The sequence below is a fragment of the Carassius gibelio genome, chromosome B5 (assembly GCF_023724105.1).
Source record: "Carassius gibelio isolate Cgi1373 ecotype wild population from Czech Republic chromosome B5, carGib1.2-hapl.c, whole genome shotgun sequence".
Taxonomy (NCBI): domain Eukaryota; kingdom Metazoa; phylum Chordata; class Actinopteri; order Cypriniformes; family Cyprinidae; genus Carassius; species Carassius gibelio.
The window spans coordinates 34,500,473-34,522,557 of record NC_068400.1 but is presented as its reverse complement, the minus strand read 5'-3'; the positions used below and the strand labels follow the sequence as shown (position 1 = coordinate 34,522,557).

General features: G+C 37.3%; 2 protein-coding genes across 5 annotated transcripts; both read left to right on the top strand.

Annotated features, from left to right (window-relative positions):
• The first annotated feature begins 220 nt into the window (after positions 1-220).
• Positions 221-16,510, top strand: LOC127957373 (calcium-binding mitochondrial carrier protein SCaMC-2-B). 4 transcript variants are annotated; one of them, XM_052555877.1, is made up of 10 exons: positions 221-1,016; positions 8,682-8,808; positions 9,014-9,101; positions 10,027-10,138; positions 10,845-11,003; positions 11,767-11,919; positions 12,180-12,287; positions 12,554-12,721; positions 13,501-13,651; positions 13,784-16,510. In XM_052555877.1, exons 1-10 carry the CDS (start codon positions 690-692, stop codon positions 13,966-13,968), a joined length of 1,578 nt encoding a protein of 525 aa, XP_052411837.1. In that variant the 5' UTR covers positions 221-689; the 3' UTR covers positions 13,969-16,510. The 4 variants fall into 4 exon arrangements, with proteins under 4 accessions (XP_052411837.1, XP_052411836.1, XP_052411838.1 ...); XM_052555876.1 differs by having other exon boundaries at positions 223-1,016; positions 13,781-16,510; XM_052555878.1 differs by lacking the exon at positions 221-1,016 and adding an exon at positions 4,783-5,609 and having other exon boundaries at positions 13,781-16,510.
• A 706-nt stretch (positions 16,511-17,216) lies between these two features.
• On the top strand, positions 17,217-22,005 carry LOC127957374 (UDP-N-acetylhexosamine pyrophosphorylase-like protein 1). Its single transcript, XM_052555880.1, has 9 exons — positions 17,217-18,042; positions 18,151-18,355; positions 18,817-18,992; positions 19,180-19,352; positions 19,466-19,659; positions 20,655-20,795; positions 20,866-21,051; positions 21,388-21,454; positions 21,795-22,005. Exons 1-9 carry the CDS (start codon positions 17,754-17,756, stop codon positions 21,882-21,884), a joined length of 1,521 nt encoding a protein of 506 aa, XP_052411840.1. The 5' UTR covers positions 17,217-17,753; the 3' UTR covers positions 21,885-22,005.
• The last annotated feature ends 80 nt before the right edge of the window (positions 22,006-22,085 follow it).

Here is a 22,085-nt window from a genome sequence, read left to right as displayed (position 1 = left end):
TTCTAATAATTCCAATAATGCTGATAATAATGCTAATAATGAGAATAACAACAATTATTCGTGTTTTTATTAATTATAAAAAAGTGGAAAGGACCAGAACTATTGGGGTGTGAACATAGACTGTATGGGCGTGTCGAAAAGACCATTTAAATTAATGTGATTGGTAGTGTCCATCACTGACATCATTAGTCCCGCCCACATCAAAGCCCCACCCAGTTACTCATTTCCTGTTGAACACGACTAGATTCCTACCGCCCTACCGGCATTCTCGTTTCATCAGCTGTCATTCAGACCGCCAGTTCAAAACGTAATACCATTGGAAATTAGCCAACTATTATGTATTTGGAACAAGATTCAAAGCGATGTATATGTCGGAATACGCCGATTTGCCTGCGCCTTTTAGGATTCTAGAACCCGGAGTAACGTTATCGGTGGGACATCCGTCCAGCTCATCACTATGAGCTCTGAATGCCGATGTAGCGAGTGAATGCGTGATCAGTTTTAAACCTTAAACCAGAACATATCACACAGACTGTTGCAGTAAAGAGGCTCAAAAGATCGTGATAACTCTTTAGACATATTCGGAAGCTTATCTGAAATCACACAGGCGCCGCTCCGATCGCGTGACTCGCGCTCCCACGCGCGCATACACACACAGACTTTACTTTAAACTGCTGGAATTCAGTGACATGCATCAGCGGGGATCATTCGTCTCTCCATTGCTCAGCGGTGTTTTCTGCCAGTGCCGCTCGGAAGAGTATCAGGGCTCGGACCCCGGTGGAGGCGGGGGTGGTGGTAGGACTCTGGGCTCCGCGACATCTCTATCCGAGCACCGCCATGATGAGTCCTGCGACTCCCCTCATCACTGCCCGGTGTGCGGCGGGCCCGAGCAGGAGCATCGGCTCAAGGTGCTCTTCCAGATCCTGGATGTCAACAGAGACGGAGGCATCTGTGTCAACGACCTGACCATCGGACTGAAAAAGCTGGGGGTCCATCGCACAGAACATGAACTCAAGGTGAGTTATCCACTTTAGACTATTCAGTTATCCAACTATAATAGGTCTTTATAATGGGATTACAGGTCAAATCACACTGATAGAGAGGACAGACTTCTGAAGGACACAACTCAACTTATTTTGTTTGTGCATTTCTATTTATTAAATCCCAGAAGTACAGGTTATGTTCTTATAGGCTATTGACTTCTTACTTTCACAGCTCTTGTGTGGGGTTACTCACTAAACCTGCTGATTTGAGTGACATTTGCTTAACACTGTGATAAATGACATCTGTGCCTTTCCTTTCTCTGCACTGTGCGAAGAGGATTTTTCCTAGAAAGGTTTACAGTTGTTTTTGATCATATGGTTAAAAAGAACTAGATTGTTGTGTGAACACTGGGAAAGCTTATGTGGCATGATAGGAATTAGATTTTTTTTACTTTTTTTCTAGCATCTTCTATTTTGAGGCAGGTGTGTGGGTTTCTGTCCACCCAAAATATACATTTAACATGGCAAATTGAGCTTAATTTCAGGCAGGAAGAAGCTGTTCTCCTTATTTAGCTAGAGCAATTATTTTATAATTATATATATATATATATATATATATATATATATATGTATGTATATGTGTGTGTGTGTGTGTGTGTTTAATTTATATTATTATATTATTATAACAGTTATCAGGTAATTATAGATATATACATTATATATACGTTGCTTCTCAAAAAGTTTTTTTGAATGTTTTGCTTTGGTTTGCCTCCGATATGTTAAACATTATAGAGGATGCCCATATACAGGCATGTTCTTTTCTAATCAGAGTTCAGTATAATTTTCACTATCATGTTTATTAGATATGAATCTAGACTAGAATGTAACTGCCCAAGCAAGAAGGAAATGCTTAACTAGACAATAGTCTTTCGAGAACATACAAGGCCACATAACTAAGAAGCACAAAAAAGAAGTTGCTGTTGGGAAATTCACAGCGTGTTAAGAATGTACAGAACTGGCTTTGTGTTGTCATAATCCGATCAAACGAAATGGAAATCTGGGGAATGTGAAAGAGGAAGAAAAGGTTTCACTTTTATTACTTCAGAGGATACAATAAATTATACAGCTACTTAATATTAATAAGCCTGAGCCAACTGTTGGAAAAGTCATGAGACCTTCTGTCATTTATGATTTTCCACCCTCCCTCTCCCTCCCTTCTCGCCCTCTCTGATGGGGGAAGGTGGGAGGTTTTATCTTTTACAGGTAGCATAATGTTAATACTTTCAGAAATTAAATGGAAAAGGAGCTTCAGAGATGGTTTACTCATTAACCTATAATGAGGACAGACATGTTTTGCATACCACACTACAGATAGTTTCATCTCTGGGTGTGTTTTACAAACTTTTGACAAATTTTCCTTAAGGTCAAATACTTTTTTTGGATAACGGCATTCTTGGACAAAAGCCTGGCTGCAGAATTTTGCACATCAAGAATTCCTTTGTTTGCCAACTAACAAAAGCAGTTCGAACAAAACCGAAAGTTCCTCTCTAGTGGACTAGTTGAGATTTGTTGGCACTGCTCAAATAGACTAGTAACTGTGCTATTACATGTTTAATTATGAAGGTCAAAAGAGTGCTTAATTCACAACCTCTCATCGTGATGACTGACATCTGCTGCTTCAGTTACGGAAGGCCAAAATAAATTACTGGCACTTTAATAATCAAGGGTGGATTGCACGTACTTGAACCTGATTTGCATGCTGGAATTGCAAATGCAGTGAGAAAATAATGCAAATGCAGTGCAGGACCTGCTCTGATTTTCTATTCAAAAACACTCAAAAATAGATTGTTACATAAGAAGCTACTTTAAATGTTGTGCAGAAAAGTTTTTAAGTGTAAGAGTTTTTAAATGAATCTTACAGTAAATGGGTTAATGGAACAGCTATATATGCAACAGTACATGTAGACACTTTTTACTTTCATTCAGCCTTCCTTTTCTTTTGACAATATTGTGTGTCTGGCTTTCACTGAACCTGACCGAATCATGCTTTTCTGGCTTTACCTCTTAAACTCCCCATTAACTTCACTGCTTGATAGTTTACTGTAATTCTGTATCAGTTTCATTGGGTTACAGACTGTGAATGAAGCTAATCGCACAGTCAGTAACTGCTTAAAATTCAAGCAGAATAATGTCAATCCTGCCACATATTGAGCCATTCAATTCCTCCCACATCAGAAAATGATTCCCTCAGTGGCTCATTACATCAGTCTGCTAGAAAGCCTGCTAATATTGAACATCAGCTAATACTTTTCATTTAGAAAAATATTGGGTTTAACGTTCTGTTTAAAAATGTACATGCATGTCCCTTGTGTTTATTTTCTTTCTTTCTCTTAAATGTATTTTTTTTTTTTCGTGAATGGGTGAATAATTTATGATCTCTCTATCGTCACACATTAATTAGTAGTTCGTTATTAGTAAATTTTTTGGACCTGTGACGTGTACATTTTGTAAGGTCCATATACTCTGTCCAAGGAAGGCATCCGGTGCTAGCTGAAGGTTTCATGCGTGTTTGGAGTAATTCAGTTTAGGTTAAACTCAAATCTGACTCCTTTTTAGTATGACTCCAATTTAGGTTGAAACGCAAATTGGTTGCTTGACCAATTTTCCAATCATTCTTATTCTGAGATTTGATCTTTCTATTTATTCCTTAATATGATTGTACTCATTCATTCGGGTGCTCATGTCGCTCAAAGATATCACTTTGGCTTTAGTGGTCACATTCCTATCAGTCTTGGTTATCAGAGGGAGGTAATTGGCTAATACTTTAGACAGCCACTTCATGCTGTGGGCTCATTCTTGCTACAGAAGGCCCTAATCCTTTTCTGCAGTCCTTTAAATACAAAACCAAGATAAAACATCCCCCAAATGGAGACATGTACAAACAATTGGAATTTGCATTAACCCAGGTCCCAGACAGGGGTAGTTTACAACTTTACAGGGAACAGAAGGTAATTTACATGGAGGACCCTGGAAAAGGGCACTCCCATTACAGTATTCAAAATATCTCTTAACTCTTAGGATTGGTACTGTCTTTTAGTCTACTTTTGTAAGATTGAGACCATTGTACCACTCGCTCTGAGACTATTCAAATGATACCAAACATGACTGTAAATATTACTTGCATTCATGTAGAACATTATATGTAACTGAGTGGAGGAAGGGGATGAGACGAAACTGATACATGTGTGAGAGAAGTGTTTCCTGAACCTCCACTCTGTGGGGTGTCTCAAAGATGCCGGAGGATGTTTGTATTGTCTGTTTCTCAGGAGATCAGAGTATCTGAGTTTATTTTATCCTTACAATTTAGACACCTGAACCTAATATTAGGCAACATAAACATAAACATTCGCAAGTAAAATAAGGGAGGAAGGATGTAAAAAAAGTTCTGCTGTTTAACCCAGATGCAGTTGCAAAGAAGGAATGGAACCACAACAGCTGATGAATGAATGAAGTAGGTATTAATAGGCGAGTATTGCAGTGTTTGAAGAAATGCATGTAATCACCCTGAAGGCGTTGCCAGGGAGATCCTAATGATGCACTAGGTCTTAAAAAAGCAGAGGGCAGAAAAAACAGTCAGCAGAATTTCCTCATTGCTGGGTGTGTAAGAGATCACTCCATAAGATGGCTGTATTTTGTGCTCTGATTGGCTGCCTATGCTTTGTCAGACAGGGGCAGCCAGTGTGGAGTGCTCTGATTGGCTGAGGCACAGCTGCAGTGAGGTTGCAGCTTTTTTCATTGCATCACTTTTTACCGGCTCTGTGATGCAGCCAACCTGCAGCAGCTTGCAGATGCCAAGAAAAACTAGCACTTAAAACATGGAATCGCTTTTAAAAACAGATTCGTTGTGAGGATTTCAGCCTCTTTCAGTTAAGTTTTTTCTTCTTCATGTGTTTAGCTTCTCTGCAGTGTGTCATAGTTGTGAAGTGATGTCACTTGAAGAGTGAATGACTTTTTCTTCTTCAGCTTTTTGTGTGTTGTTGCACTCCGCAAAGAACATGTTTTGGGAAAGTTACCTGGCCAGTTTGTTTTGGAAAAATGCTGTAAGTTTGCAATGATTTAGAGGCGATTATGAGAGAACTGGTCATTCACTGCATCTCAAAGTTTTTTGAATTGGTCACCGGGTTACTGTGGAAACGCTGTTGGAAATGCCAGCAAGCTTTGGGAATTGTGTGGCAGTGTCCCCATCTGCCCTCATCCTCCTGGCCTCACACATGAATGCCTGAGCAGTTTCTCTCTGTACGCACATACTACGTCTGTAGATGTAGTTCTTGAGAAGACCAAGACAAAACTCAAGTACACAAACAGACTTGGAGCATCTTGATGAAGATGCTCAAGGAACTTTGGTCATCCCTGTCCCAGTGGCTTCTGGGAGTAACAGCGTGTGAACATGACACTGCAGTGCCACCTGACGGGCTAAAGGAACGAAACTTGAAAAATTCTGCAAAAATGGAAGGCCTGAGGGAACCAGACACACAGGCAGATTCAGTCGGTCAAGAGAAGAGCACAGTATCTCCAAAGAAAACGACGGTGTTGATCATAGTAGCGCCTCCTAAGGATCTTCAGCAGGTATCACAGACAGAATTTAACGGAGGCATTTGCAAAGTTGCTTATGCATTGATATTTGTACTTTTTTGGTTTCTGAGAGAAATATAATAACAACTGAACTGCTGCACTTTTGCTGCAAGTTTTTTTCAGCTCAGATCTCCCAAAACTGAGCTATGAGTGATAATTCTTATCATTATTTTCATATGGAAAATTAGTGAAATGCAAAATCAAATTGGCTTCATGTGATATTGGCATCTGAGAAAGGCCCATTTTAATGAATTTTTTAAAGATATTACATCTTTAATTATTTTTTTTTTGTTATATACTCTCAGAAAAAAATGGTATGCTTTTAACAGACAAGCAGCATATAGTCAGCAATGAACTGTTGTGAATTTTGTTTTGATTTCAGCAAATTACACATGTCCCATGCATGTGAATGTTTCTCTCTCCTCCCCAAACTGTTGCTTTATAAATCTTTAGTGGGTTGCAGTCTTCACTGCTCTCTAAATATTATTAATGTATAATCAGAAACCTGGTCCGACTCATTAGGGAATGATCACATGCTAGTGCCAGGATTAGACCACTTCAGATCAGATTCAGTTATGTCTTAGCTAGGGACAAACAAGATCAATCACAAACTAAGCGCTATAACTGTTTACTGTTTCAGGTTTTATCCTGACCACAATTTCACTAATTAGTTGTTGCTAAATTGACCCTTTGCTAAGCCCTTGGTTACTGTTGCTAGATTTGACAAGCTTTACTGAGGACTGCATTGGAGATCTTTAATGAGTGTCACAATTTATGCATTGAAAGTGGTAAGTATTGTTATAGGAGCTGAAATTTCACAATTTATTTTTCTATTCTCTTTAGTAAAAAAGGGGAAATAGATGAGTTATCTTTTTTTTTTAAGTAATCAATTAAGATGCTGTCTGCTTGCCTTATTTTAATTATATGATTATTCCAGAAACCTGCCGTCTTTATGGCTGTCAGTCTTTAAGACAGATACTACGGTAAGCTCTTAAGAAGGTGATGCAGTATATGATGTGAGCCAATTACAAAGCATTGTTCGCAGTACAAGCCTCGATACGGGAGGGATTTATACGTCCCCTAATCGCATGTGACAGAAATACCGGCGTTACGGTCTTGATAGCTTCGAAAACAGACGAGAGCTGTGTACGTTTCTTTCTCACATTGCCTTTATTTATTTTTTTCAGCTGAACATGTTGTGTTTGTGTCTTTACGTGCCTGTCCATATCTCAGAACGGATAGAATTACAGTATTTTGAGTCTGATAGTTTACCAGCGCAGTTGAAGTCTCTTTTCAAGTTGAGTTTATTTCTTCCGTCACAAGAATTAGATTCATACAGGAAGTGGCGAAAGGTTTGTCATCTGTATTATAATTATGTTAAAAGTGATTGTGTAGTAGTGTGTAAAATGTTTTATTTTGTATATTCATTTTTAATTTTAGTTTAGATTGGTAATTTATATGTGATGTCATTTTTATTATTTCTATTTCCATATTGCATGAATTAATTACATTTTAATTTGAGTCATTTTAGTAATTCCCTTATTTGACTAATTTAGTTCATATATATTTCAGTTGCTGGTGCAACATTTATAATTTTCATTTATTTAGTTTTTAGATTTTTCAAGCATCTTTATATTTTAATTTAATTTCAGATTTATTTCACTTACTGAAAACTGAAGTTTTTCATAGTTTTAGGTAGTTTTAGTTGACACAGGTCTCAAATGTAAGCTGTGGGTTTTGTGATTTAATGAAATTCTGTTGTTTTAGATGGTCAAAAAGTTCTTGTGAACTAAGAGCTGTGTGTCCTGCTCATTCATGTCAGGACTTGTAAAGGGATGATTCGATTTAATCCAGATTATTTGACTTCGGTGTTTGAACTGCTTTTAGAATCCCTTAGTTAGAGCTCACTTTCATTTTTAAGTGACTTTTTTGCAGAAAATACCAAGAAATATAAATGTAAACCAAAACAACTTTAATATGTAGACTATAAAATGTAGTAATCAGACTGCAAGTATTTTTTTCAGTTTTTCTTCTGATTCTCCAGTTGTTTTCTATGACTGCATTCATTGTCATCTTCAAAAGATAAATTTTCTCAGCGCCAAAAACTTGTTCCGTTCTCATGACCCACTTTTCTGCAGTTGAGTCATTGTTGCATCAGGATTGAGTGTGAGAAGACGACGGCTATCTTTAACCTGCTTTACATTGGCAGGGCGATTTGAGACCGTGATCCTGACAGTCCGAAAGGATGCACACTGGACTATCAGGCATGATCTGCCGATTCTGAACGGCTTCTGAGTACATTTATTCAAAGCCATTTCTGTTAAATGATGGTCAGTGAATAGATTCATTATTATTATTAATATAAATCCATAACTATGTCATATATAATAAATGTAACTATTTGTTTTGTTAAAAACACTTTTTTGTTAACATGGCTCCTTGGTGGTATAGATTATAGATAAAAAGGACTTTAGTTTATTAAGACACTTTTTCTTTGTTTTTACTAAAGTGTTATTATCCACAAGTCCATAATCTCATGGAAAGCAACATAAAATAAATGATCTGACTCAGTGATTTGGTTTTCAGTGGCAGGTTACGAGATGCTGATGTCACTGGGTGGGGTGAGAAAGTTCAGCAGTGGACAGACCAGTCATTATGTCACACACCGTAGAGCAACATTAGCCAGGAGTCACGCCATGGGCCTGATTTTCTATTAAAACTAGAAACACATTTGCTTTGTTTCTGTCTTTCCTGAGCTCTCCAGGTTAATGATTAATTTATCTTCTCCATCCCTTTCCATTAGCTTCAGTTATATGCTGCTCGATGGTTTAGACAGCTACTTTCCTAAAGGTCAAGCGTTGTCAGGATGGGCCTCATAATGCTGATGCTCATGAGAATGTTCAGCATGGTCCTATCAATACTCTCTTCAACAAACAAAGGCCATATGTCTGTCCCTGGTGGCCCATTAGCTCAACACCCTGAGCACCAGCTCACTGACCTCAAACATGACCTGGCTTGATTCTGTCCTGAGGTCTTGATGTTGATTCCAGCGTGTATGTGTTTCAGAAAATCGTCAAGGCTGGAGACAAAGACTTGGATGGTCAGTTGGACTTTGAGGAGTTTGTGCACTACCTGAGGGACCATGAGAAGAAGCTGAGGCTGGTCTTCAAGAGCCTTGACAAAAAGAACGATGGTATGTTAGTGTTTTGGTGAACTATTACGAGCGGTTTCTTGAATTATAGATGTTTTTATTGGTCTCTTTAATGTTTTTGTGTCTTTTTGTATTATGTCATATTAAGGCCATCTTTTTTCCATCTTTTTTTCCAAGTTTGCTGATGCTCCCTAGTTGAGAAGCACTGTTTTAGATGTTAAAATCACATTTCCTTTTAAAACTGCAGGTCGCATAGATTCCCAGGAGATCATGCAGTCACTAAGAGACCTCGGGGTTCATATATCTGAAGAACAGGCTGAAAAGATCCTCAAGAGGTGATTTGTTTTATTGATTGTATCTGTTCAACCCCCTTCATTCTCTTCAGTCTTTTAGTCTTTTATTCACAGCTAGTAATTCAGACCTGACTGGGAACCCTCTGACACAACACGTGTTATACAACACGTCCCTGGTTGGGATTTTTCAGCATGTTTATTTGACATTCTTTGACGAGCCAATACCCAAGAGTTTTTTAGAGCTCCTTAAAGAAAAACCAGGATCACACATACAAACTAATTGCAGCGCATACAATAATAAAAGTTATTTTTATTTTCTGTATGTGTGTAAATGTCTTTGGTCATATGCGTCTCTGTTTCTTTATCACTCTCTCCTTCTTGTGATCCTACCCTCTCTCTCTGCTCATCTTATCAGAATAAGGAGGGGTCATATATATGCCCCTATAATGTAGTAAGTTGTGGTCTTCTCCCTGCATGTTTGCCTTGCTCTGCTTTTTCATTTCATCTGCTGATTCATCTGTGCTGTTTTCATTTAGCATTTTTGAGGTAACTTTTTCTCACGCTCTCTCTCTCTCTCTCTCAGAAGCTATTTTGCCTCATTTGGGTAGTGCTTTGGAAATATTAAGTAAGCTGATGATGCCTCTATTTAAGGATTTTTTTTGAAAAGTCACAATGAAACTCTTAGCAGAAGAAAGCTTTGGTAAAGTATTAAAGAAGAATTCCAAATGCAGTAGATCTGAAATGCTGAAACCAGGGACATTTTTGCATGTGAATGATTTTTATTTTCTGGTAGCTGGTATTTTCCGGTAGCTGCTTTTTTTGCTAATTCTAAGCAGTTCTTTGTGGAAGTGCATATATTTTAGAAAAAGTAAGCTGGTCTTTTTTTAAGAAAGGAGCTGCTGCTCAAAGCCAAAGAAGTTCCATTAATATTTAGTTTTGGTCTCTTTTTGTCTTTTCATTTGAACAGTATGGATAAAAACGGTACGATGACGATTGATTGGAATGAATGGAGAGATTACCATCTGCTTCATCCTGCTGACAACATTCCTGAAATCATCCTCTACTGGAAACACTCTACGGTAAACCTGAACCACACCATCCCGCCGTGTGCCTTACAGATCAAAGTTTCCAGCTTTGCTTTTAACGCCAACTTTCTCTCGTTAAGTGGGTTGTTGTGCTTTTTACAGACTTTGTATTCTGTGTAAATTGCTTTTGCTTGTGTCACTGACATTCACCACACATCTCATTTAAACTGATGTACTGCCACCTTAGTCATTCCGTCCTTCTAAGCCCACTTAGTTCAGTTTGATTCCTTGCACTTGAAATACTCCTGAAAGGACAAAAAGGGTTCACTGTGATCCAGTCTGATCCTGTTAAACAGATCAACAGTGCTCTGACGTCACTGAGCCAGGAGAGGTAGATGTGTCCACCTCATGGATTATTCTAACACTGTCCCCAGGTGAACAGATAACTCACACTTATATTACAGAAGAGTAATTTCACTTTTTTATTATAAATTAAATCCAGTTATTTGATACACCATCTCTCTCCTCGCTCTCTCTCTCTCATAAATGAACACTTGATAAATTACACTCTTCTGATAATTGAATATTGAAGTGGAGACTCCTAAACTGCAAGCTTACTGGTGTTTTCAGAAAGCAAGTGCGTTTAACTCTCTGGTGCTCCTTATTTGGGAGTCACACTTGTGGTCTTCACGGTCAATTTTGGAGATTCACGGAGACTGAATGTAATCTCACTCCACATGATGTCATTTCCTCTGTGCAGATATTTGATGTTGGGGAAAGTATGATGGTCCCGGATGAGTTTACAGCGGAGGAAAAGAAAATGGGAATGTTGTGGCGACACCTGGTAGCCGGAGGTGGAGCTGGTGCAGTGTCCCGTACCTGTACCGCACCCCTGGACCGCCTTAAGGTTCTCATGCAGGTACAGTATGAGACCCCCTGACACTACCTGTACAGAACTTACAGCACACATCATATGATCAATGAATAATAAATATTTAAGTTTGGAAACATGCATTATATTTTTTTAGATTTATATTATATTATAGTAAACATATTTTACTTTACACATTTATATTTTATGCATATTAAGATGTATACTATAAAGACATATTCTACTTGAATATTCAAAATTCATATTCCTGTGATGACAAAGCTCAATTTTCAGCAGCCATTACTCCAGCCTTCAGTGTCACATGATCCCTCATGCTGATTTGGTGCTCAAGGAACATTTCTAATGAACATTATTAATGTCTAAATTGACACTTCTGATCAAGTTCACGTCACAACATTTGTTTCATGAGAACCATCTTGACTAAAATCCTAGTTTTAGTGAGATCCAGTGTGCTGCTTATGAAGGGGCTACATCTTGTGTTGCTTTAGGGACACTGCTACTGTAGTAAGTGTACTGTTGAGTCACTATGGTACATGATGTTCTGTTCTTTGGATGAGTGCCTCGGTGGATGACCATGCACATTATGAAATGCCTTAGTGAGGCTAGTTTCAATTTGGTTTGGTGGATTTTAAAATTCTCAAATTTGTAATTCGTCAGTATATGAATGTATAAGACTATAAAGGACATTGAAGCTTCGTTACCCTTATAGCTTTATTACCTGAAGTAAACTTACATTAAAATGCTTAAATGAAATAATTTACAAGCAAATTTACTGCAATGGTGTTTGCAGGTACATGCGACACGCAGCAACACCATGGGCATCGGTGGAGGATTCGCCCAAATGATCCGTGAGGGTGGACTCCGGTCGCTGTGGCGAGGGAACGGTATCAACGTTTTGAAGATCGCACCTGAATCTGCTATCAAGTTCATGGCGTACGAGCAGGTAGCTTGTCATTGGAATCTTTCAGCAATTACAAAATCAGAACTATAATTCTGGATGTTTCAAAGAATACAATGTTAATATATTTATCCACAATGTTTAAAAAAACTTTTGAAAAAACTGTTGCTTTGAATGTGATTTAAATTATTATTTTTAAATGAACATCATACTGTTATCTGACTTAAAACCTTTGAAAAACGTGCTTTTTTCTCTCTTTGATATTTATTCCGTGAGTTCTAAAGCTGATTTGCCCTGTTCTTCAGATTAAGCGGCTGATTGGCAGCAATCAGGAGACGTTGGGAATCCTGGAGAGGCTGGTTGCTGGGTCTCTCGCAGGAGCTATTGCTCAGAGCAGCATCTACCCCATGGAGGTAAGAGCATAAACTGTCATTTAGGAATAAAGTTTGAGCACTGTTTTGAGAAAACAAAAGCTTTCATTCCATTTCAATAATAATTATTAAACAAGCTATGACTAGATCTCCCATGCTTTCTTTGTATCATGATCTGCGATGTACAAATGTTTTTAATTACTAGCTGCCATATCAGAAACTGTAACATAATCAAGCTGATGATGACTTTCTATGTGGACCAAACAAAGCATTGCTCTTGGAGCTTAAAAGCTTTTTGTGTGTTTAAGGTTTTAAAAACTCGTCTTGCCCTGGGAAGGACGGGTCAGTACTCTGGTATCACTGACTGTGCTAAACATATATTTAAGAAGGAGGGACTGACAGCCTTCTATAAAGGTTATATTCCCAATATGTTGGGAATCATCCCTTATGCTGGAATAGACCTGGCTGTTTATGAGGTAAGTTTTTATACAGTAAAACAAAAAGATTATATATTTGTCAGTGGCAACTAACTGAAAATCATTTTAAGTTAAAGTGAACATTTATTTAGATATTACTAGTGCTGTCAAACGCAAAATCCAAATCAAAGTTTTTGTTTACGTATTATATTTATGTGTACTGTGTATATTTATAATCTATATATAAATACACATACAGTGGTATATATTTTGAAAAAAATTACACATATATACATTTATATATTTTTACTCTTATATTTTATATTATATATAAAAATATATTTAATATATAAACATAATATATTTTTCTTAAACATATATACATGCATGTATTTGTATTTATATATACATAATCAAAAATATAAAATATACACAGTGCGCACCCACATTATTGTAAACAAAAACGTTTATTTTGGATGCGATTTTATAAGCGATTAATCATTAGACAGCACTAGGTATTACAATATTGCTGAGAAACCTGAAATGAAAATAAATCAAACCAAATTAGAAATAAAAACAAAAACTAGTAATTTACAAAAGCACAACAAAATTACTACATCTACAATAAAACCTGAAAATATAAAAAAGCTAATTAAAAATATTAGTAAATACTACTAAATAACACTGTGCTACATATTTCCTCCCCCTCAGTTTTCTACCTCCTGAATGTTTTATGTATTTTATGATTCATTTATATTGTAAATATTATTACCGTATATTAAATGACATTCTTTTATATCATAATTACTTTAATGTTTCGCTCTTATTTTCATGTGTAGACATTAAAAAACTCGTGGCTGCAGAGGTATGCTACAGACAGTGCCGATCCGGGTGTGTTTGTGCTGCTAGCCTGTGGTACAATGTCTAGTACTTGTGGACAGTTAGCAAGCTACCCATTAGCCTTAGTGAGGACACGAATGCAGGCTCAAGGTAAGCCTTTCACAAACTCTCAAATACGTTATTAGAAGGCATCCTGTCTAATTCATTCACTAGGTAAACTATTATCATTTATGTCACAGTCCAGTTGATTTTTTGCTTCTTGTGCCCTTCATCGGTTAGCAGCTACTCAGGAAGGCAGCCCACAGATGACCATGACTGGTCTCTTCAGACATATTGTACGGACAGAGGGCGCTATTGGACTCTACAGAGGCTTGGCACCCAACTTTATGAAGGTCATTCCTGCAGTTAGCATCAGCTATGTGGTGTATGAGAACCTAAAGATCACCCTTGGCGTCCAGTCCCGGTGAGGAGAACCCAAAGACTGTTCAAATCCTCAATGGCTTTTGTTTTTCCTCTCAACTTTTCTTTTGGACTACTGAAAGAGATCGTCCAGGATGGCCAGCTTGCACTCGAGAAGAAGTGTAGCAACAGTGGGCCAAGACAGAGCTTGCATGAGTGGAAGGTTGGATTTCATTCAGTGAATGGAAGAGTTACTGGAATATATGAGACCAGAGACATGCATAGAAAATACAATCCTAGCTGTAAGTAAAATGTGATCATCTGTATTGGATCCAGACGCTTCCTTATTCCACTCCCTAGGTCATGGGGTTGCATTTGCTATATTTTAGTAGGGACCAATCATATGCAAGACATTTAGAAAAACTACTTTGTAGAAAGGAAGGGGCAAACACCTGATGGATTCAAAAAGCCAGATTTACTAAAGCATTTAGTGTATGCAAAGAACATAACACTTCATCCATTAATGAACTCATTTAAACTGCACGACTGAAATGTAATGCGCTAAAGGCTTTAGTAGATACAATGCTAATAATCCTGGTGTAGTCCCTTCAGATCACTGTATCTTCATTCCACTGGATGCCAGTGTTCAGTAATAAAGAGCTGACACAAATTTGTTACAAGATCACCCACATACTTGCATATCCCTGGCATTATTTACTGCTTGTATTATTATACAATTTATTCCCTTGTATTATTACTTTAATTGACATGCCAGTCTTGGAAGGGATAATGTGTAACAAGGGAAATATTTAAAATATATGTCTTAATCATCAAATTGTTAAGGACTTTTCATTGTTAATTTATTTTAATTTCTTTATGTTGGATATTTATTTCATTTCAATTGAAGGTTACTATAAAAAAGACATTCTAAAATGAAAAACTCTATGTATGTGCACACACTCCCCATGGTGACTGGCAGCTAATTAAGCGTTATGTAAACGTTTCTAAAATAAATCTGTGTGTGGATCCAGTGTAAAATGACCTGGGTTTGAGAATTCAGCACCAGTTTTAATGTAGTGGGTTGAGTTCTGTGTCTAGATAGACACTGTAAGGTCTTCAGTTGAAGAAAGCAGTGCTACAAATTGATTTGGTTTTACATTCAAACAATTCTTGTTCGTAAATTGATCCGTTATCTGCAGTGTACAGTTTATCGCCAGTATTAGGATTTGAATCATGACTATAACACTCTGATTTAAACTCTAGTCGAGGGACATATTGAAGCACTTGAGTTTAATACTTCTAAACCAGACTTGAATTTATTAGAGGTTTTCTAATGGAATGATAGTGTTGAGTAATTGAAGTGGTTGTGATTTAAGCAAATATTATTTTTCAGCATTTATGTTTAATATTTGTATCAGGTTGTGGGCAAAAAGGTTTTTGTTAAGGAAACACTAAAAAGGTACAATATAAGTTAGGATCTCTGTTGATAAAAATGTATTTGACTCTACTGTGCAGCAGTAGGCAAGTCTCTTGTATATTTGCATATGACATATTTCATGATTGGCACCCTCGTGTGCATTTTGACTGACAAGGAGAAAATAAGTTGTTCTTATAGCTATTGCATGTGAAGTCCTAAACCCACCGGGTCAATGGGTTGTTGCCCTTTGTGATTCTACAATACTGTAGTGTTCATATAGTTGCCTTATTTATGAGTTAAAAAAAGCTGCTTTTAGAGTTTTTTTGGGGGGGATGCAGGGTGTTAAAGTCAGACTGAAGTATTTCATTTATATATTCAGGCAGAATTCAGTGGTCTCAGATACTCCTGTACAGATTAGACTCCTGAAACTCTTCTCCATAGAGATCTGGAGCAGATATCTGCATGTTTGTAACTTGTATGGAGTGTTTGTGCAGGCCTAGGATCAGTTGGTCTTTCTCAAGCCTCATGAAAATGACTTAGATCAGTGAAAAACAGCAAATTCCCTTTGAATCAATTCAGTCTTTGTAAGGCATGTATGTTTGTCTTGTCTGAATATGCACACATTGCTCTTTAGAGTCTTTACAGGGCTTTTTTAAAGCTGTATTGCCTGCCTCGTAATGGATGCAGCTTCTTTAGTTTTTTTTGCATTTTGCACCTTTTTTTTCACTGTTTATCACAGGAGAAATCTTTGGACTCCTTTGGATGTGTGAGCTCGATGCATTGGAGTGGTTGTCCTGAGACTAAAGGCTTTAGGTTGTGTGTGTTTGTGGCGTTCAACACAATCGAGGAATGCCGCCCTTTGAGACTACCTGTAATCTATTGCCTTACTGTTCAGCTGTTTGCTAGTGAGTGTAACTGCACCACGTTCGCCACATGTATATCAACATGTGCTGTTGCTGGGGTCCCCTGAGTACCAGAAACATACACACTAATGAAATATCAAAATATTTGTACTGGACAATATATCTATATGTGATGACACATCTGTGAAGGTTTGAGATGTGCAAATCAATGTTTATGGGACAAAAATTAAAAATCTATGTCCTCTAGAATGCAGAAACTGAATATAGAGCAGAAATATTTATGTTTGTAAAATAACTTAAATAAAGTCATTCTTCATTATGTTCATTGAAGTTGGGTGTGTAGTAATTTTTATTATTATTATTTTTATCTATCCCAGGTCACAAATATTTAACCATTCATAATGTATCGTTCAGTTACACAACTTTATTTGATGTAGTTTTTTTTTTTTTCTAATTGGTAGATAGATGCATTTTCTCAGTCCTGTTACCAAAATCTTGTGTCTTAAAAAGCATGTTTAAAAACACATCAACTAAATCTGTTTCTTTTTCCTTTTAAGAAAGTGTTTATTTTGAAGAAATTATTGGTTACATGTTTAAATAATTGGTATTTATGACTAAAAAATTTATATATATGCACACGGTGTATAATTTATTTTTTTATAATTATTTATTGAACAGATTAATGAATTTGGATCATTTTACTTAATTTATAATCACACAATTAAATGCATATGCTTTCAGCGGAATTTAAACAGTAAACGTTTTATTTTTAAAATTATTTTACTAGCTACATCTTTTGTTAAGTAGTTGGTCATTTGTAGGCATACTTGAATACATTTTTTTTACTAACTCTACAGTTTCATTTTAAAAAGTTGCATTGAATCACTAATTCGTACCGTGTTAAGTTTGTCGAATAGAACTGTCATTTTGAATAATTCTCAGTCTGTTTTTACATAAATAAATTAGTTACCCCTAATTACTATAATGCGGCATCAGTAGTATATAATGCATCAAAAATGATTATGCTTTGCCCTGAATTGATCCCTGATGTGAAGCGATTACTCAAAGGGGGAAGGACAGAGACTCAGCAGACTAGTCACATGACAGCGGTTAGCTTGCTTAGCCTTTCTGAGGAAGTCATTCATCCGCAGAGCTAGAGTAAATTCTGGCTGCGTTTCGAAACCTACTGAGCTGCCTAACTAGACAGCATTCGAGACGTTCCGAGTCAGCTAACCGCTGACTGACTTTGGTAATTAAACTGATTCGAGCTGTAGTGAGGAGCAAAAATACTCTCTAGCTAGGCACTTCACTGAGGCTTTGGGACACAGTCCGCCATATGTGGCTAAGGGGAGTTCCCAAATGATTCCCGCAAGCTAAACATGCCTTGACAGTAGTTTTCTTGTTATTTTCCGAATTATATGCAACTCCAGTTAAATTTTTATCGTACAAACCCCACACTGATCACGAGTTGCAAGCAGTGAAAACGGGATCTGAACTCCTCAAAAGAGAGGAGTCGACTAGACTCGAGGTTTGTTGTCAGATCATCAATGTATTAATTTTCTAGAAGGGAAAGATGTTATCATTCGAGGAAGCTAAAGCGAGGTTAGAAACAGCAGGACAGAGCCATGTTTTACAATTCTGGCCTGAACTTTCTGCGGAAGAAAGCAGTGCGCTTCTGGAGGAGATATCTAGGCTCCAGCCCGAAGAGTTACTCGAGCACTGCCGAGCAGCTGCTGGGGCTGCAAGCCGACACTCGAGTGCTGATGGTCGGCTAGACGCCCGGATGAAGCCCGTTCCTCCAGAGTTCATTGGAAGTGTGCGTAAAAGTGAGAAAGAAACGCTTCAGTTATGGGGTGATGAAGGTACAGCTCCAAGGATCAAAATAATATACAACAAAATAGTAATTTTAACAATGTGTTAAAAGTAACACTGCGTTTATCAAAGAATACATCAAATACTCCTTTCTTCAGGGTTACTGCAGATTTCACAGGACAGAGTGGCTGTTTTGCTGTTAGCCGGTGGTCAGGGGACTCGGCTTGGAGTGCCATATCCCAAGGGCATGTACAGTGTTGGGCTGCCAAGTGGAAAAACCCTGTACCAGATCCAGGCTGAGCGTATCCAGAAGGTGCAAGAGCTGGCCAATGTGAAGCATGGTAGTAGGTGCACAATACCATGGTATGGCTCTTTATTTGCAGTTCAAACGAGGGTCTTTCTGAGAACTAAAACTAGAAACACTCTCTGTCCTGTTTTTAAAAAATATATTATTTTTAGTTTTATAGACCAGCAAATGTAATTTCCACCACATTTCAAAAAGAAGCTGTTCAGCATTCTATGGTGGAAATAGAAATATATAAAAAGTGATAAGTGATGTGACATACGTGGTATGTCAGTGGTGAGTGACCCATACTCAGAATTCGTGCTCTGCATTTAACCCATCCAAAGTGCACAAACACCGGGAGCAGTGGGCAGCCATTTATGCTAATGGGAGCCATAATTAAATATATATATATTTCCAGTTTGAAACTATGGGTCTGGGAGTGCTCATAGTTTAATAAATGTTCATGAATTCATTCATAAACATCCTCCAAGTGACAGAAGAACATGTATTGAATTCACTTTTGATGATATTTGAACAGGTACATAATGACCAGTGAGTTCACTCTGGAACCCACAGAGAAGTTCTTCAAAGACAATGAATATTTTGGTCTTTGTCCATCCAACGTAGTCATATTTGAGCAGAGAATGATACCAGCTGTAGGCTTTGATGGAAAGATCATCCTGGAGAAGAAAGGCAAAATAGCCATGGCACCAGGTCAGAGAGAATTTGTTCTGTTTCAGAAGGTAGTTCATTAATGATTTAAATAAATTAGGATTTTTGTTTTATTATTATTTATATTTTCATCAGCTATAAGACAGCAGACAGACAATTATGAATTCCTTTTTTACTTCAACCACTAATACCAATTCATGTTTGCATCTCATTTCTATGTTCACTTCAGATGGAAATGGCGGCCTCTATCGTGCTTTAGTGGACAACAAGATTTTAGAGGACATGCAGAGAAGGGGTGTGGAGTATCTTCACGTGTACTGTGTGGACAACATCTTGGTGAAGATGGCAGACCCAGTCTTTATTGGCTTTTGTGTAAACAAAGGAGCAGACTGTGGTGCCAAGGTAAAAATAGACTGTGTAGGCCTGAATTAGATCCCATCCATTAGTTTTTACCATTTATTAATTTATTATTATTTATTGCTTTAATTAGTTGTGTTCACCTTTATTGTGCTCAGGTGGTGGATAAGGCGTATCCTGCAGAGCCGGTTGGAGTGGTGTGTCGCGTGGACGGCCTGTATCAGGTGATTGAGTACAGTGAGATCCAACCAGAGACCGCAGAGCTGCGAGGCCCAGGAGGAGAGCTCCTGTTCAGTGCTGGGAACATCTGCAACCACTTCTTTACCCGAGACTTCTTAAAGGACGTGGCTGAGTATGTGGTGGACATACAGTTTTAACATACAATCCAATTTTCTTTTGTGTTAACTTTTCATTGTCCATAAAGGGATTTTTTGCTACAATATATTCGAATCATGCTCCATTGTAATATAAGTAGGGCTGCAAAATGATTAATCGCGATTAATCACATTTTTAAAAAAAAGTTTGTTTACATATTATATGTGTATGTACTGTGTATATTTATGTATATATAAATACACACACACATCCATGTATATATTAAAGAAAAATGTTTTATATATATATATATATATATATATATATACATACAAATATTTAAAAATATATATTTGTGTGTATTTATTTATATATACATAATAAATATATACAGTACACACATATGTAGTATGTAAAAATAAACCTTTATTTTGCATGCAATTAACCGCGATTAATTGTTTTGCAGCCCTAAATACAATAGAATTATTACATTGCATTATAATAGCGAGGAATAGGAGCCCAGTAGGAGCCCTAATTAATAGTTGCACTGCGTCCGAATTGAATGCTTCTCTACTATATAGTATGCGGAAGACAGTATTTTGAAAGAGTAGTATGTAAATTCATAGTATATAATAATTGCTGTTAATAGTGTTCATCGTCTGGCTGACTACGTCTTGTATACATTTTTCTGAAAATTCTGTCATATGCACATAAACTGTCAGTCACCACTGATAAGCTACTACGGTACTAAATATTGTAAAAACTTAATTTTCTGTAAAGTTGCTTTGCAATGATTTATATCGTAAAAATAGCTATACAAATAAAACTTGAATTGAATGGAATAGTATAAAAAAAAAAACAGGTACCCAAACCAAGTGCAAATCCAGATGGACACTTTACTATCCCATGAGTTAGTGGGAGAGTATTTATGAATGCATTTGTTAAAGAATTAGCAAAATATTGACTCATGCTAATCTGTAAACACAGCCCGTTGTACAAACTAATTCCTATATCAATGCATTTTCCCTGCAGAAAGTTTGAGAGTCAGCTGAAGCAGCATGTGGCTATCAAGAAAGTGCCATTTGTGGATGGAGAAGGGAACCTGGTGAAACCAACCAAGCCCAATGGCATTAAAATGGAGAAATTTGTATTTGACGTCTTTCAGTTCTCAAAGTATGTTTTACTGCTACCGTTGGCTAAGTGGGGTATTGCCATCTTCCTCACCATCATCTGCTTTTTGCAGGAAATTTGTCGCCTTTGAGGTGTTGAGAGAGGAGGAATTCTCACCCCTAAAAAATGCTGATGGGGCGCCTTTGGACACACCGACTACAGCACGCCGTTCCTTGTTAGCACAACATTACCGCTGGGCTCTGGCAGCTGGTGGAATCTTCCTGGATGAGCAGGATAAACCAATCCCCCCAAAACATAGGTAGGTTAAATCAGTAGAAAAATATTAAGTCCTATCAAGTAAATAAGTATCATGTTTTACCAGAGATAGTTTGGTTAAAAGTATCTTCTTAATGTACAGTAAATGCTATATTGCAAGGTTCCTCAAGTATTATAGTTATACTACACCAGATGTAGAGCAGGATATGGTCTAGAAATGTATATTCTTGTGATGAATGCAATACCTTTTGACAGGCATGACCTGAAAGGAATATGCCTTAAAGGAATTTGTGCATTCATGCAGAAAATGAACAATTTTGAGGCACTTTCTAAGATGGTGTGTGGTTTATAATAACTTGGTCTACTCTTTCTTTTGCAGTATGTCACAGAATGAAGACCCCCCAGCAATCTGTGAAATCTCTCCACTTGTATCTTACTTTGGCGAGGTAAATATGTGACTACTTGTATGCAATTATTAAAGCTTTGCTGTAAACTGGAGTTGCTAATACTGATGAACAGTCTGGTTTTAGAGTTTTAAGTTAACATTTATCACAAAAGTTAAATATTTGAGTACAAAAAAAGGCTAGAGGCCTAGAGGGAAAAAAAGTATAACAAGCAAGTGTGACCATATGGAGCATGATGTGAAATGGAGCGAATGATGTCTGGGTAGTGTTCCTGTTCTCAGGAAAGAGTTCAAGTGACAGCTGTAACACTCCATCTCTTTATCTCCTTTTTTCATTTTCCCTCCATGACACATGGTCATATTTTAACCGCTGTGTTTTACAGGGGCTGGATAAGCTGCTGAAACTGAAGAACTTGAGGTCCCCTTTTCTACTTGATGAGAATGAAGCAGAGAATCTTATGAAAACTACATAGTGTTTTCAACTGAGGATACCATCATGTCCAGGGCCAGGCAAATATTAGAGGAATTGAAAGGGATGTATACAAAAAAAAAAAAATCCAAAATAAAGAAAGAAAGAAAAATTGGGGTCTGTAACATTTTTACTTCCCAATACTCACCAAGGCTGCATTTATCAAAAATAACAGGGAAAAAACTGTAATATTGTAAAATGATGC

What these genes read in the sequence shown, in the direction of transcription:
- LOC127957374 (XM_052555880.1), top strand. Translation starts at nt 17,754, where the DNA reads ATGTTATCATTCGAGGAAGCTAAAGCGAGGTTAGAAACAGCAGGACAG. An exon ending in AGTAGGTGCACAATACCATG is followed by an intron (nt 18,356 to 18,816) that starts GTATGGCTCTTT and finishes ATATTTGAACAG; the next exon opens with GTACATAATGACCAGTGAGT. An exon ending in CAAAATAGCCATGGCACCAG is followed by an intron (nt 18,993 to 19,179) that starts GTCAGAGAGAAT and finishes TGTTCACTTCAG; the next exon opens with ATGGAAATGGCGGCCTCTAT.
- LOC127957373 (XM_052555876.1), top strand. Translation starts at nt 690, where the DNA reads ATGCATCAGCGGGGATCATTCGTCTCTCCATTGCTCAGCGGTGTTTTC. An exon ending in GCAGCATCTACCCCATGGAG is followed by an intron (nt 12,288 to 12,553) that starts GTAAGAGCATAA and finishes TGTGTGTTTAAG; the next exon opens with GTTTTAAAAACTCGTCTTGC. An exon ending in GACACGAATGCAGGCTCAAG is followed by an intron (nt 13,652 to 13,780) that starts GTAAGCCTTTCA and finishes TTCATCGGTTAG; the next exon opens with CAGCTACTCAGGAAGGCAGC.